At 37.7% G+C, this 16,337-nt stretch overlaps 1 protein-coding gene across 9 annotated transcripts in view; it reads right to left on the minus strand.

The window, feature by feature from the left end:
- MEF2A (myocyte enhancer factor 2A) overlaps positions 1-16,337 on the minus strand; it is an 88,885-nt gene that overhangs the window by 16,038 nt on the left and 56,510 nt on the right. For 5 of the 9 annotated variants that reach the window (XM_068695907.1, XM_068695906.1, XM_068695909.1 and 2 more), the window contains 4 exons: positions 13,011-13,142; positions 12,808-12,945; positions 9,542-9,761; positions 9,354-9,413 (listed from right to left, as the gene is read on the minus strand). In XM_068695907.1, the coding sequence (XP_068552008.1) occupies positions 9,354-9,413; positions 9,542-9,761; positions 12,808-12,945; positions 13,011-13,142 (550 nt within the window). The remainder of the gene's footprint in view (positions 1-9,353; positions 9,414-9,541; positions 9,762-12,807; positions 12,946-13,010; positions 13,143-16,337) is intronic. The other 4 variants (XM_068695911.1, XM_068695914.1, XM_068695910.1 and 1 more) reach the window with 2 other exon arrangements.

Raw genomic sequence — 16,337 nt, forward strand, 5'->3', positions numbered from 1 at the left:
GTGCTGAAACAATTAAGTGCATAGTACAGCAGTTCCTGAACTGAAAAAAGCATCCATGTTACCAAGAATACCTTTATCAGATTTTTTTAAGCTCTACTCTAATGATTTTATCATATCAGATTTACAGCAACAACTCCTCAAATACTTGCAGCTTATTCAGCTTCAAATGAAAAAAAATTGTTAAACAATGGGATATTTCAACAGGGAACACTATACTTCACACTACATAACATGTGTGTGCATATACATAAATACAATTCACAATAAAATTATGGTTACACTGACATTCCAGTACTGAAAGTGGCCTTCGTAGTCAAAATTTAGAGGAAATTCTGTTACACAAAGTTCACTGTGTGGGAAATTCTCTTCTAATAGCCTGTAGCGCCATGCTGGCATGAATTTTGTATTATTATTCTAATTTGAATAGGCCCCTGTGCCCAATCCAATTTTATTACATTAAGTACATATTAATCTAAAAGCAATTAAAATGAGAAAGTTGTCAGTGTCACATTCTACCTTCTTTGGTAAAATTTCTAGTGCCTTTAAATGCTTAACAGGAATGAAGAACACACATCAGTAGGACAGCACAACGTGCAAGGGCAGGTGACTGGTATGGATAAGATCCTGAGCTAAGGTATGGTGAGAACCTCGGTGTGAACTCACCAGGAGGCTAATGAAGGAGCCTCTTCTATTAATTATCTTTGTTACACGGTGGGGGAACTGCCAAATGCAGTCCTCATCTTTTTCCTCCCCACTCTGAGTAGAATCCTATATATTATTTTCTAAATTTAGCATGTGAAAAAGTGAAGGTTGATATAAGAATAACAAATCCCTTATGCTAATCTGGAGATGTTCTACGGAGTTCTACAAAGGTCTTTTGGAAACCAAGTTGTTGCTAAATATTTTTCAAGAAAAAACTGTATGTGGATGGAGTTTATTGAAACTTACAACCACTGAATTCTTGTTCGCATACGGATGAGCAGAAAATTCACAACTTTCAAATTCAGATTTCGAATTATGGACCTGCTTGCCCTGTGAATTTCTTACTGTGCCAAAAGCCTGGCCATACATGGATGATCAGATGTGTCCCTTGTTTTTCAAGGGAAACAGAGCAAGAACAAGTTTTTATAATTTAATACTTTCCTGAAGGACCTGTATAGGAGATAGGGGAATCAGTATTCTGAGAAATCTACCATTTTACTCGGATGTCAGGCAGGAAAGAAAGGATACAGTGACAGCAGAAAGAAGAAGCTGTTTGTGGCAGTGTTCTTCCTTTAACCACGAAATGTGTTTTTGCTGTGGTCTTTAAGTGTCTACATTCTTCAACGAAAAACAGCAGAATTTATTGGGATGCTTTATGTTAGTGACAAAATTCAGCTGAAGTGGATGGAAAGTTTGCTTGGAGTGGAGAATACATAATGGAGCTAAATATACACTTGAGTGCTAGGAGAAAATTGGTAACTTTTTGTCATGGGTTAGAAGAGATTTGCAGGAGCTCCAGGCAAAAATAAAAATAAAATAAAAAAGCAGAACGAACCACACACACACAGAAACTGAATCCACACAGAATTGGTTTATTTCCAAATTACTGCTGCAGGTGTCTGCGTTGCTTTACGTGGCTAGGACAGAAAAATGAAGCAAAAGAGTGTGCAGAACAAGTACGGAGACAGAGCGATTTTAACAGATGGAGAGAGTGCACACACTCCAGGTCACACAGGAAAAACAACCGAAAAAGAAACCAAGTTCTGCGCTGTGCCTTTAGGTTCCCGAAAGTGCAAGACAGCTTTGTTAGATAGGTGTGCATCCATACCCATCCACTGTAAATGAGCGTACACATTAATTATGAAGAGCCTACACAGCATCACATTGCAAAGCAAATCTCACACGATGGACAGAGGAGAAGTGAATAAGGAAAAAGATGCAAGGGAGGAGAAATTATTTGAAAATAATACCTATGCAAGTCTGACAAACTGTTACAGTATCCACCGCTTTATCAAAAATTACAGTATATTTAAAGCCCTTATGGTAATAACAAAGAAAAATTGGTGCTTTCAACTAGTAAGAAATAGCATTTTACTGCTTGCTAGGCTGTCAGGACTTTTATACGCCAATGCTGCTGTGTCTGAGTTGTATTTGAAACTTGAGAACAATAACACTTCTCAGAAACAATGGACTTCTGTATCACATTTTCGCCTCTCCTATGATACCATTTCCTGTCCTCTGTTTTCAAGTATTTCGGTAGCTCATGTGTTAAATCTGGACAGTGTCTTTCTTCCACACCCAATACAGTCATTTCCTGCAACCCTTATTACAAGGCTCTGCCAATCCTTCAGAAACATTTCATGCTTTTATTGGTGCTGTCAAAAACAACAAACTCCTCGCCATTGCCTTCTCTGGGCAATACCATTCAGCAGCAGGGCAGAGTCAAGCATTTGTTCTGTCAAAAGCCAGAGCACTTTTTAAAAACAGAGTGTGAGTGTTTAGAAAAAAATGTATTAAGAAGGGGAGAAAAAAATATCAAAAGTGTACAATAGTAGGGGTATTGATCTAACAGAAGCATTTTGCTGGATGTTGTAAGTATCTTATTTTTAAGAAATGCTGAAGTGCTTATATCTATTACTTGAAGAACCAGATGCTGTGGCTGCAATAAGACTGTAAAATATTAATATTTAATATGAAATTTAAAGCATTTTCTCCTGTTAAAGATTACAAGTTAAGAGCGAAAGGATAACTAAAAGCACGGCATTTCTTCGAGTAAGGTCAGGAGCCAGAAAAAGATAATGATTACAGGATGATGCAACTGTTAGGCAGCTTGCCAAACTGAGGCTTTAATAACCCCATAAATTCTACTTACTATGTTGTATAATACAGAAATTGTATCTACCACACCCACCATACATCTTCCCCCAAATACAATTATTTTATGTTTTAAAAACACCAGCAAACTGGAAAATGGAAACAGAATATAAAATCCTATGCAAGTGTAAATTAAGACTACTGGTTTTGCTTCCATCACAAAAGTTTTATTTAACTCTGAGTTTTTTAAGCACAGCCATAAAAGCATTTTCAAAACACGTATTTGGAAAAATGAAACCAAGGCAAAGATGATAAACTAAATTATACGAACCATTTTAAACAAAGATTAAAATAATTCGAGTAGAATTTTATGACAATAAGCATTACCAATGGACATCAGCCCCCTTCTTGTTTAGTCAATGACTAATTTTGAAATAACTTTCTGAAGCTAGATTTTAAAACCCAGCTATTTCAACAACTGTATACCCTGCCTTCAGAAACGTAACACAGCTTAATCTCATTTATTGTCCTACAGTCCAAGATGCAGCTTTCAATTACATGAGCCAGACTCATATTTCACTGTATAAATCGCATCAGCTGAAACAATGAACACACGTGGCTGGAAAGTACTGCATGTTCTTATTACTACTCAAGGAATAAATTATAGTCATTGATGCCATTAATCTTTTTTTTTTTTGTGGTTCACCTTCGGAAAAACTAAATGGTTGTACATAGTTCTGAAAAATAATCATGGGCAAGGAGCTAAGCAATGTAAGACTAAGCAAAAATGAAAACAGTAGCAAATAAATATTTATGCAAATGACATCATGTAATCTGACAAAAGGCACACGATTAGGAGTAAACTGAAAACCGTTTGCAATAAGCCAAATCATGATGCATACAGAGGATGAGATAAGATCTATTTAAGAAAAATGTTTACATGTAGGACCTTGGAGGGGAGGTGGGTAGGGCTAGGTAGGGGGAGTTTTGAAACTAAATACAACAGTAGCATTTCTATGCACATTATGCTCCATTTAATTGCATTTCTGAGTGTGATAGCTTTAAGGGGAAAAACCAACCTACAGCTGCAGTTCCTACGATTTGCAGCTTTGCATAGAAATCACTGTCGATTGTATAATAATTTCAAAAAGCCTAGTTCTCTGCTACCTTTGGAAAAACTTCATTTTAACATCTTAAGGAAGGTAGAATAAATGTATTTGCATAGATGTTTAAAGAATAATACTTCAGATAACACCATGATTACAATTAAAGTATACCTTCAACAGCAGCATAAGATTGTAAAACATCTAATATATAAGATTTAGACTTCTAATGGCAGTACTTTAGATAATAAAATACAGCAAAAAACAACACATGGAAATGTCAAGGAAATGCATACTTATGTTACAAAACTGAAGAAAATTTTTAAAAGACTCGTTTTCAAGGTTCCTGGAATTTTTTTTCCTTAGGTTACATGGAAGGATGAGAGAGAATTTTCAGTAATATTGACATTTAGATCAGCCTTCTTCAAGATGAGGGTTATTATTCAGAATGCCGCAGCAAAATTAAAACAAAAGCAAAATGCTTTTGTATCTAAATATTATAGCGAATAGAAGTGATATGTTCAGAAGATGTGTGATGTGGTATCCTGGGCAAGCTGACATTATACAAGTAGCTGATTCTAACCAGAATCCTTGTACCTCCTCATAAATCAGAAATTATGGCAAGGCAATGTGAAATTCTAATGAAAAATCTAGATGTGGTTCAGAGGCTGAAGTGATCACATGCTTATGTGTTGTTTCCAAGGATATTTTGCTACAATTAGAAAAACTCAAATGCTTTCCTCTACCAGCTTATTTTCCATGTCAATATTAGCCCATCATTTCTCATAAGCACATTTAATCAGAGGACGATGGATGGATCAAACTTTTTTTTTTTTTTTTTTTTTTTAAAATGTGCTGACAACTGGGTCTACATCTAGCAAAGGAGAAGGGTTCAGCGAACCAGCTGGTCTGCAGTCCACTTTCAGTAGTCTTCCTCGAGGAGAGCTTGGAAGCTGTAAGGTGCAAGGGTGAACAGGCTGCTCTCAGTGTTGCTCAGGCATCCTTCAACTTCTTCCTTAGAGAAGAGTGAAACACTGACTTGTATTTACCTGGGTAACCCTGAACATCAGAGCAAGGCAAAACATTGTGCCAACACTGAGACTACAGAGCAAGAACCTTTGTCTACTACTATTTGTATCACTTGAACATCAATAAAGGCTACGAAGTGAGGAACTGCGTCAAGTGAAAGACTACCTCTGACAGATACTACCTGTCACACTGAAGAGAAAGTCCAGCAGACAAGTACCGCTGGTAACGTACAACCTTAAGCAGGAATTTGCTCAAGGTTTACGGCTGCTTTCCTAGGGCACAATGGTGGTAAGCTGTTTATCTGACACAGAAGATACAAAATGGTGAGTTTGGGTGGGGGGCAGAGGGTGAAGGAAGTGATTCCTTCAGGAAGCCTTTGGTACCATCAATCCAATTTTAAGCAGGAGTTTTGCAAGAGGTAGTTTGTTGTTTTTTTTGTTTTTTTTAGTTAGTTGTATACTTCTCATGAGGTGCTCTCTTTCCTTTAAGAAGCAAAACAACATGAAGAGAAAGGTATGCAAAGAAAGATGTTAATTGAAGCCTTATGGGAACTGCAGCATATTGTTAGCTGTTTCACTTAACAGACTTGTGAAAGACCAATCTGAAAGATCGTTTCATCCTTAGGCACGTAGAAAAGGTCTCCCAGTCAGACAAGCCCTCAAGATAAAACGAACCATTTACCGGTGTGGTCTTTCACAGTCCCATCTTGATCCCTTTCTGGAAATGCACAAGGCAGGTTACAGTTGCAAGCAAGCTGTTAATGCACCTCCCATAATTCTTCCTGATGTCATGGTATCATGATGAAAGATGACACATGATCTAGATCGGCTCTTAGCAGGGATCCGGTAGCTCACAAGACACAGTTGTTCAAGCAGTTATATCCTTCAGCTCTAGTCCAAAGAAATTCAATACACCTGAAGTTACTTCACATTCTCAGAAGCTGAAGATTAATGAGGATATTACAGAAGACGTGGATCCGGAATGAAAAGGAGAAATTCAGTATTCAAGACAACTGTATCTTTCTTATCCATTCTTTCTGATGACAAAATTGCAAGAGGAAAAAATTCCCCAAATGAACTGAGTCCATACACTGCATTACTGATTAGAAGGGCTACTTCACTGACAACAAGACTTACAGACAGGTTATATTCTGTCCCTGCAAAATTATAAGGACTCTCTCAACAGCTCCTTCAAAGTCACCAAGGACTGGAAAATACTTAGGGAGCTCACCGCACTTCAAAGGTCTCAGGGTTTGTGTTTTTCATGCAAGCTTAGCAACAAAGGCCACAGTCCCAAGTGGCAGCTCAGGTCTTTTGCATGGATCTCGCTCAACACCATATGAAAAAGGCATTGGAGCAAAAGTAGAAATTGGTTAACAATGGTACTTTAACTCCTTTTAAGCCTTTTCAGTTTTTAGAGTTAACATGAACAGGATAACTTCAATGACAATGCACTTCACTGGCAAATACCACCAAATGTACTGGAACATAGCGAAACAGATCTCCTTGCGACAAATTTGAAGGTGATCTGTCCATTGAGTATCCTTTCAAAGTCAAAGAATCTCTCTCCTGTATTTGGTTATTCAGAGCAAGTGATGGTGTGCTTGGGCTAACAGAATCCACACCCTTTGGAAAGTAATAATAAAGACATGCAGCATGCATTCAAACCATGATGATCTTGATAACAAAGAGCAAACTGTACACGTGCTGGGGATATTGGATTCTTGAAGCACATTAGATACTCATCACAAACTGAACAGGGTTAATTAACACTGATCATGGACAACAGCATCATGAAAATTCTAGCTCCAAACCATCCAATTAACAGAAAAAAATGAATTAGCTCAAAAGCAAAGACAAACGTAGAACATTTTCCCTCTCTCAAAACTGATATATTTGCTAAATGAAAAAGATCTGCTGAAGTTTTCATGTGGTGGGTTAATTTTTTATAAAAAAATATAGAAAAGCTTTTTCAGAGTTATGACAGCTGCATGTGAAATAAGCTCTCAGTATTGTAAAATGATCACAAATTTTCTGTTCTAAACATAAAAAGCCATCTACCAATCTTTGCTACAACACGCAGATATTTTTACTCATCAGAAAAAGCTATTTTCCACAGAAAAGCTGTTGTTGGCAGATTGACTGTTAAAGCAAACCCTATCTATTCCAATCAAGTTACATAGGACATGAGGAAAACAAAAAAGACTTATGTGAACTAAATGAGCCATTTTATGCAACGTTGTTGCTTGAACTAGGTCCTAAGATGACCTCTACTTGCTTCTCACCAGGAGATTAAAGTGTGTAAGTATCTTTCAATGAAAAAGAGAACAAAATCTTAAACGCTCAAAACTTCGTAATGGTAAAAGCTGGGTTTTTGCTTTATCTCTATATCAGAAAATATGGGCATTTTTACATCTAGATTGCAAGTACTCCATCTTCATCTTTGACACCTCTCCTTTAGAGAGCTGCAAAATTAACACATGACCTTTCACAACTATATCCATATGAGAGTTCTCCATTCTTAAAAAGTATAAAAGAATGGACTGAGAGCTACAAAAATGAGATATTTTGTTTCCAGTGAATTCTGCAGTAAAGGTAGCAACAAACTAAAGCCATTGTTTTCTGCAGACATTAACTTGATGTACACAATTCATTAGCAGCTGCCACGCTGAAATTGACAGGGTAGCAGATTGAGTCAATCTGTTTATGCATGGTTTCTTAATTTTGGTTGCAACTGAGAAGGTTACTGTGCACCTGACAGTATTTGAAAGAAGCCATGTCATACCCTAGTGGACTGTGGAGCTCTAAAAACTTAGTGTACTAACTCTGTACTGTGGTGTTAACTAGGTATATGGGTTTTGCTAGAGGTACTTCGTATAGATCTTCCACTGTTCTTATATAGTCACAGCTCTTATTTGAATGAAAATCTTTTTAGAAATGAGTGGGTATGTGTGTAACATTTTAGGTGTGATGTTCTGGAAAGCAAGAGATAAGCGATGCATTTTGACTTTTCACATAAACTATTAATAACTGTAAGAAGGAAAACATTTCTACTGCATTAAATTATGTTCACCAAGCTGCTCTAAGTGGGTATTTCTCTGGTTTAATATTCTATAGCAAGTGCTGTAAACAACTGTTTTATTTTCTTACTGATAGATAGCGTCATAAACACGAAGCCGCTGTTACTAAAGCCTGATTTTGGAAAAGACGACTGAAAAGTCTTGATAATCAGTTTATTTACTCTGACTTGAGAAATACTATAGAAATCCACATCTGACCTCCACAGTTTCTAAAAATAGTCATTTTTCTTCTACCGAGGAAGTCTCCTCCATTCAAAATCTTGCTTACCCAATGGAAGCCACACGTAAATATTTATTTGCTGCACATAGCCAAGGAATGGATAAAGAATAGAAAGTCAATGCTGTGCTTTCTGCCTGGTAGTTGCAGCATTTTTTATTCATAAATTCAATCAATTGAACTTATCTTCAAAGAACCTGTTCCCAGTTGCTACATTAAGTAACCAGTGGGCAAACACTGAAAGGTCAAGAGTTGCTTCTTTAATTCCTTGCCATGAACATTTACCAAGGCAAGTTATGCACATTTCCAAAATCAATCCTCAGTTATCAAGACATCTCAAGGAATCAAAGCAGTATGAGGGTGGTGTGTGAAGTATCATTTGTCTTCCTGTGGCATGACAAAATTCAGATCTGCCTGTTCTCTATCGGAGTATTAAATTCTGTTTACATGAGACAAAAATATTATTTACCTGCAAAAATGCTATCATATCAATTTACTGAAGCCCAAAAAATATTGTCAATTTGATTTTTTGGCAAGGTCTCTAATTTGTTCTGAACACCTTTTAAAATTAAGACAGAGCCTAGCTATCATCTTCCAAGCTTTATTGCTTTCTTTGTATAACTGCTAGAAAATAGTTAGCAAGATACACATGGAAATATAAACAATATATTCTGTATTTTCTTCATTTTGATTGGCACCAGAACCAGTACTGAACATCCAGATCTTCAGAAAACTAAAGCTGAGAAAACAGCTCAGTTGTCTTTATTGTGATAGTTTAGTAAGCATAGAGAATTTCATGTAAAGGAAAAAAACGGGGAATATAAGAACTCGCTAGAGTGCTGTAATTACACTTGCAGAGAAGCACAAAAGCAAGAGCAGCAAGCTACTGAAAACCACTAAAGTAGAAAATGCAAATGTTACTGCAGTGGAAGGGTCATGGCAATAGAAAGTTAAATGCCTGATAAGAATTTACAAGACTCAACAATTACAAGGCAATTAAAAAAATTATGACCTTTGTACTTCCAAAAGTACTTTTTCAAAGGAGTCAAAATAAAAAATTGCTTTCAAGTAACTGTACAAACTGAAACCCTAATACTATTTTTCAACACAGACATGATATTGCACTTACCAACTGGACTGGTACCAGCTCCATTTGGCACTGTGAGGTCAGTTGTCCCCAGCATTGCACCTAATAATAATTTAAAAAAGAAAATGCATTGATAAATTAAAAACTTGTTATTCTTTGTTGCTGTTGGCCATTTGTTTTAAACAAAACATAAAAATAGGGTAAAAAAGGTAACAGTACTGAAATCCTACCTGCGTTGCCAGTACTCGGTGGTCTCTGAGGAGCCCCAGGTGATACGTTCCGATGCAGGGTGGTCTGAGGTGGGGAGAGCATGGTCGTGTCTGTTAAGGATGAACTGGCTGCCAACGATGGGGATACGAGGGAACTCCCTGGGTTACTGTAGGTTAAAGTGTTGGGATTGGACACTGGGACCGTAACCGACATCGAGAAGTTCTGAGCAGGCAAGCCAGGCTGAAGGAAAGGAGATGAGGAACAGAAGAGACGACAACGTTAGCATTAACCATATTTGCAGAAAGAGTACATTATTAAAACACGCATGAGAAGTTTGCCAAGAATTACTGAAGTAAAAAATAAAAGTTAATTATGTTAGTTTTGAAACTCTAATTCATTAATCATACAGTTTTAAAACATCCATTTGTTGTGGATTCTGGTGTTGAAATATCATACGTCATATAAATACAGTTCCAAAAGAATTACTCATAAACTTAAAAATACCGAGAGGAAGTTCACATACAACAACCTGAAGATATTCATATAGCTCAAAAATACAACAAATTCATCAGTTAATTTGGATTATTATAAAGCCACAACAAGATAAATACGTTGACAAATTAACAAATTGTTACATCTTCAAAATGTAAGCATAAACATGCACATCATAAAATAGTCAAAGACAAAAAAGAATAGTTAGTAATAACATTTTCTATTAATAACCTTGCCAAAATTTTGCTTATCTCAAAGTTTTTTCAACACACTAAAAACATAAACAAATCTTTAGAAAGTTACGAACTTCAGTAATTTAGCCATTTCAATTGGTGTTATTCTGAGCTGTTCCACAAATCCCTGCTTTAATAATATCTTTTCTGCAAAACTTTTTATTCTAATTTTTACAGCATTATTCAAAAGGCAACTATTTTTCTCAAGCATATATGTTTGTTATTCAACAAGTATTTGAATCAAAAGCTTAAATGCCTGCCCATCTATGGCACTCATTTGGTTATGACTAACTTCTTTGGCCTTTGTCTCATTCCTATCCTTTGACAGTGATGTGTTTCTGAAACAAAAGCGACTATTTTCCTTCACAACTCTCAGAATAACTTGAAACAAAACCATGACAGGTACACGTTAAGGATAAATAAAGAAATCATTGGAATTTGTTGACAGAGATAATAGCTCAGATTTAGAGGTCATGTAGATGACAAACATTCATGACCCAGCAAACATATTCATCAATATATGCTTTATCATGTGCAGCTTAAGATTTACTTAGAGCGATACTTCTGAATGACAATTTTGAAAACATCTGAAATACAAAAAGCTACACTAATGAAAAAAAGCACACCGTATTTGACACAAGAAACAAAACCTCTTACTAGTGAGAACTAATGGCAGTGTCCATACTGAAGCATTCTTCAGAATTATCAATTTTTGGCACAGATAGAAACAAAAAGTAAAGCACAGCAACAGAACGGTGGCAAAACATTCACAGTATCTAACTAATAACAAGCTGTGCTGATACCTGTCTTCATGGGAAACTACTTCAAGAAACTGTTTAACATCTATAAAATGGATGTTTTTACACAGCATGCTGTTAAGTAACTCAAACTGAACTCGAATAGCTAAAGTATGCTTAAAACAATGCATACAAGTTAACAGTTGGAACATTTTTCTATAGGTTTCTCAATATAGAAGCTATAAATGACAGCTTCCCCCCACACCTTACAGTAAGGGCTGCATCTGCCCATCTATGGTACGCATTTAGGATGACTGAATTCTTCATGCTTTGCCTCATTCCTATCCTTTGACAGTAATACTGCACTAGAGTGAAAGAAACCACGTACTTATAGAAAACCTGTAAGTGTTGGAACCAGGACCATTACAGGTACAATCTAAACTATAAATATAGAACCACAGAACTAAAAAAATAACATTTCCCTTTTATTTACATCAATATCAACATGGAGAATTTAGGCTGCTCATTAATACCACCAAAAATCAAGGGAGTGCAATTTATCCGTATCGCACCAAGAGATGAAGCCTAAAGATGTCTCAACACAGAAGTGTTGGGTATCAAAAGCTTCAAAACAATGAGCAAATAAGAGATACTGACTGTATTCAAGTATAAAGAACTTGCTAAAAGAACTGATGCTAGGTGTCATGACTGCCAGTTTGCTGTTAATTTCACAGAGACGGTCTTATTCCTGTGAACAATGAAATCATTTTCACTATCAGCAAGTCATTTAGGGACATGCTATCCAATTACCCCAGGGTCTGTGCCAATTAACGTAGCCAGTCCATTTATTTTAATTGCTTCAAGATTTGCAACGTTAAAAAATTCAAAGGCAGTGGCAGAACCCCATATAGTTCTCTTAGAAAAATAATTCACCTGTAATACTCATCATGTACACCTCCACGAGGAACATTTAACTTTTACACTACTGTTATCCCCAAGTACGTCTCACCTAAAAGTACTCCTGCACTAAGTCTTCCTTTTGTCTTTGACCCCAAAATTGAAGGGGAGGTATGAAACTCAGGAGAACATGAACAATCTGTCCAGTAAACACATGGGGTTCAGACAATGACAAGGCTCATTTTTTAATTAGATAACATTAAAATCAAAAATGATGCCCTGATCACACTATAGAATAGGAGATTATATCCTTCCAAAGTAATTGAGTTATGCCTACAAATGGGTTAGACACTTTACAAAATTTTCAAAAGATCTTTCAGCATGCAAGAAAGTTCTCTGTTGCAATTGCAAGACAATACTAATCTTTTTGAGTATCCCATTGTGCACTAATCTTCACCATTAAACAACTAAATACCCTTCTAAATCCAGTATTCAGCAAAGTAAGCTCCACTGATTTAATAACAATATTGTACAACTCTATTTGTCAGCTTGTAACATACTGTGAAGTCTTGATCAGACAGGAAAAGGGCTATAAGATGCAAATAAACTAATCTACACCCCAGAATAAATACAAAGTATTTTAGGCAGAATCAGGCAACACAGCTAAGTTCCTGAAATTTGGAAGTGCTACCTCATGTTGACAAGGTAAGAAAAAATCTGTGAGCATAAATGAGAAGCTAGAAATACAAGTTCTTCTTTATTTCTTAAGATAAAATGTAATTAACAAGATCAAATGTAAACACCTCATTTTTTCCCTCACAAAAATATGCATTCCCTTCTCAAACCAATATACTTTACAGCTGTAAGCAACATCTGTGAAAATTCTCATGCATGTAATAGAAGCACAAACCATACTCAAGTACTCACTGCGATTTTATGATTCCGCATCATATTATCAAACTCTTCATTAATTTTTTTATATTTTTCTTCTGTATGTGGCGTGAGCACATATGAAGTATCAGGGTCCGGGCTGTCGCACCCTCTGTGTTCCTTCTTGTTCAGAGCCTAAATAATGAAGTTAATAAAAAGGATCAACAAATAAAAAGTAGAGATAAAATAAAAGTACTTACAGGGCCTCGCTTGAAAATAAAATCACTATCTTCATTTAGTTTGCTGAATCTGTCCTCCGATAGTGGACTGTGCTCAAAGTAATCGTCAGCATCAGGGCTCTCACAACCATTAAGGCCTTTCTTTCTTAAGGTCTGAAATACAATTGGAAAATTCACATACAAATCATACTAACTTGCCAAGTTCTTTTGTACACTACTGAATCAGTTAAGAGCCACTGAAACTACACGAAATTTTCACAGACAAAACTCAATAGACAAGCTTAGTCTTTCAAAATAGTGGCATAGTATACCAACAGAAAAGATTCATTCAGAGGCACAGACTCTCCCAAGGTGCCACCTCATACATGTAGGTAGCTTTAACCTAAAACCACTTCACCTCGCCAGCGTTCTTTGCAAAACCGCTTTAGACACTGGCTGACAGAGTACAGTTGCCTGACATACAAGGAACATTGAAGCCTACAGGAAGGGAGTTAAAGTCCTCACCGGTAATTAAAAACCATCTTAGTGTTTGCTGGATCTTTAGTGAATTGATTTTCACATCCCAATTGTAATATTCACATTTTAAACAGCATACAGTTCAACCTCAGAGATACAATTGCTGATTTTTTTTTCGTTTGAATTTAGCGACTGCATGACATTAATATATGTAACACTCGGTTTTGGTGGTTTACAAAGGCAGGATTTTCCTGCACTGCAGTCATCCTGCATGGTAACAAGAACTGAAAAAAAAAAGTATAAAAAGAAATGACATAATCCCGCTCCAAAATGACTTAGTTTGCTAAATATAAGCGTTTTCAGACTCCTTCACTCTAACCTGATGCAACTGCTTTGTGGGGTACTTCCTGTTTTCTGATGGAGAACTTGCATCAACATCCCCTCGAAACAGAACTTGTCTACAATCTAGGCATTGCAAATAAGCTGCCAAGAAAGGATGTGAAGCTGCAGCTCTTGGGGCCAAACAATTAAATAACATGTGTGTTCCTTTTTGTCCTTTTCATCCTACTATACCATCAGAAATTTCTAAGTATTCATTTACAACAAAAGATTTCAAATGCTAACCACAGAAAAATCTTAAATGTTTTAATAGAAATTTAATGGGGAAGGCAATCTACATTTTTCAGTAAATCCACATTAGCAGTATATAAGGCAGCAGTGGGACTGCAGAGGCACAGGGGTAGGGTCCTTCTGCTGATAAGCTGAATTCTATGAACTTTGCACTAGGAGACCCCAAAGAATCGCAGTCTGCAAGCTGACATTCTCAGCACCGTAAAGAAATTCCAGTCATTTTCCTGTAGAAACTATGTTTCCATAACATACTGAATCTTAGAAAAAACAAAAGCCTGTTTTAGTTTCAGCTAGAGCAACCATCAGCATTTTTGTTCAAGTGCTATCTTTAATTTCTAGTACAAGCACACAAAGCTTTCTTACTGCTCCTATCTGTGCAAAACCCTGCCCAGTCCTACTTCAGCTTTAAAGCGGTCCCTAAATCCAGTTACGCTCTCTGAAATCCTTTAATATCACAGGTCATCCTAAGCCCTAACTCCTTCTCAAGTTTCTTGGCTGGCTCGGTGTATCCCACACAGCCTCTGGAGCCCCACACACCATCGCTCGAGCGGAGCAGCACGTGGGGCGAGCAGGTGGAGCTCCCCCAGCACCTGCCAGGGCACCGCGGGCGCCCTGCAGCCAATCCCCTGGGCACCGATCCGGCCGTGGCCATACAAGGGCCGGCCGCTCAAGGTCGGGGCCCCGTCTCCCTCCCAGCCCTTCCTACCAAGTCAGGCTGCCAGCCTGCTACACTTCGCTATCAGGAGGGAAAATGTTAACACGGGGTAATCTGCATCGCACTTAACCCCCGCAGCCCAGAGAGCTCTAAATAGAATCCCAGTAGGTCCTCGCGCAGTGCTCAGCGCAGAGCTCGAGGCGCGGTTTGGATATTATATGGAAAGATCTTGCAAGAAATACACAGCAGCCATAGCATGGGACTTTAGTCGACTTCACATCCCTGGATAAAAACATTAAGGCAATTTTAAGTATCGCAATATGAGTGGTTTGTTCGTTCCCCCTTCTACAAAACAACCGAGTGAAAACCTATATGTAATACTGCCGACCCTATAAAAATCCTACTCACAGCTCTAATCCAAAGGAATGCATTCAGTTAAATGCAAAAATGCATCCTTCCTCTTGGCAATCAGTTATTTTTATTTTCGCTAACAATGGGGTTAACTTTGCTTTGACTCATGAGGAAGGAAAATGCCTCAGTGTCTCCTGATTACGATTCTGGAAACCCTCACTCCAGATGGGGTTCCTGTCATTGTGGCAGGATTTAAGCCAGGGTTTGCTGTTACAGATAATAAGTCTGGGTCTGATAGCCAAAGCTCTGTCTCCTTATCGCTGAAACACGAACTGTCGCTTTGAGGACCTAACCATAAAAAGGCTGCCTGCTTTATCGCGGCCCGGGAACACCACAGCCAAGCATTTCGGCTCCGCGGCTGTACGAGCAAGGGGAATGCTGTCATCTGTTCGCAGGGCCAGGCGAAGCCTGCGCAACACAGCCCAGCCGCAGCTCCTGCCCCGAGAGCGCGGGGCCAGGGGAGCCAAATTCCACACGCGAGTGCCGCCTCCACCCTCTCTCAGTGCGGTAGCTCAGGTTTATCATTTCTCCAGTGAACGCAAATAACCTGCCCTACCTGAGCTATTTCCAGGATGTCATCATCGTGAGGATTGAAATTTTACCAGCTCTGCAGATAAAAGAAATCGTGGGGGGGGGGGCATACAAGCTAGTGAGACTGAGTAATATTGCCGTAACAAAGAGTTTCATTTCTCTGCTGTGATACGGCAAACTTTTTTTAAAGAGTAAAATCAGACACAATAAAATAGAACATAAATTTTCTTCCTACCGAACGCTCACTGCAATTACCCTGTTAAGCCTTATTTTGCAGATCAGTTAGAGGAATGCGCAGCCCTTGGAGTTAAGTTGCTGTACTTTCTGCTTCCTTTAAGACTCGTCCAAAATTACTGGAAATTGTTCCAACATGTTTGCCAACACACTACGTTATGCCCTCAGTCACTGAGATTCTGCAGCTTTGATGTCAGACTGCCTGAACTAACGGGTGAGGGAAAAGCATTGATTTTTCTCAAAAAACACACAAAGCAAGCGTTTAAGAGGAACCGAGGTAGGTATGAAATCTTCTATGCAAAAAAAAAAAAAAAAAAGAAAAAACAAAATAAACATAGTTGTGTTGTATATGAAGTTACTATACAAATGCAACAGGCAGCTGAGGTAGCACGGGTACTGCAGAACAACCTAGAAGTTTTAAATTGCTTTTG

This window comes from Anas acuta, chromosome 12 (assembly GCF_963932015.1).
Source record: "Anas acuta chromosome 12, bAnaAcu1.1, whole genome shotgun sequence".
In the NCBI taxonomy this organism is placed as follows: domain Eukaryota; kingdom Metazoa; phylum Chordata; class Aves; order Anseriformes; family Anatidae; genus Anas; species Anas acuta.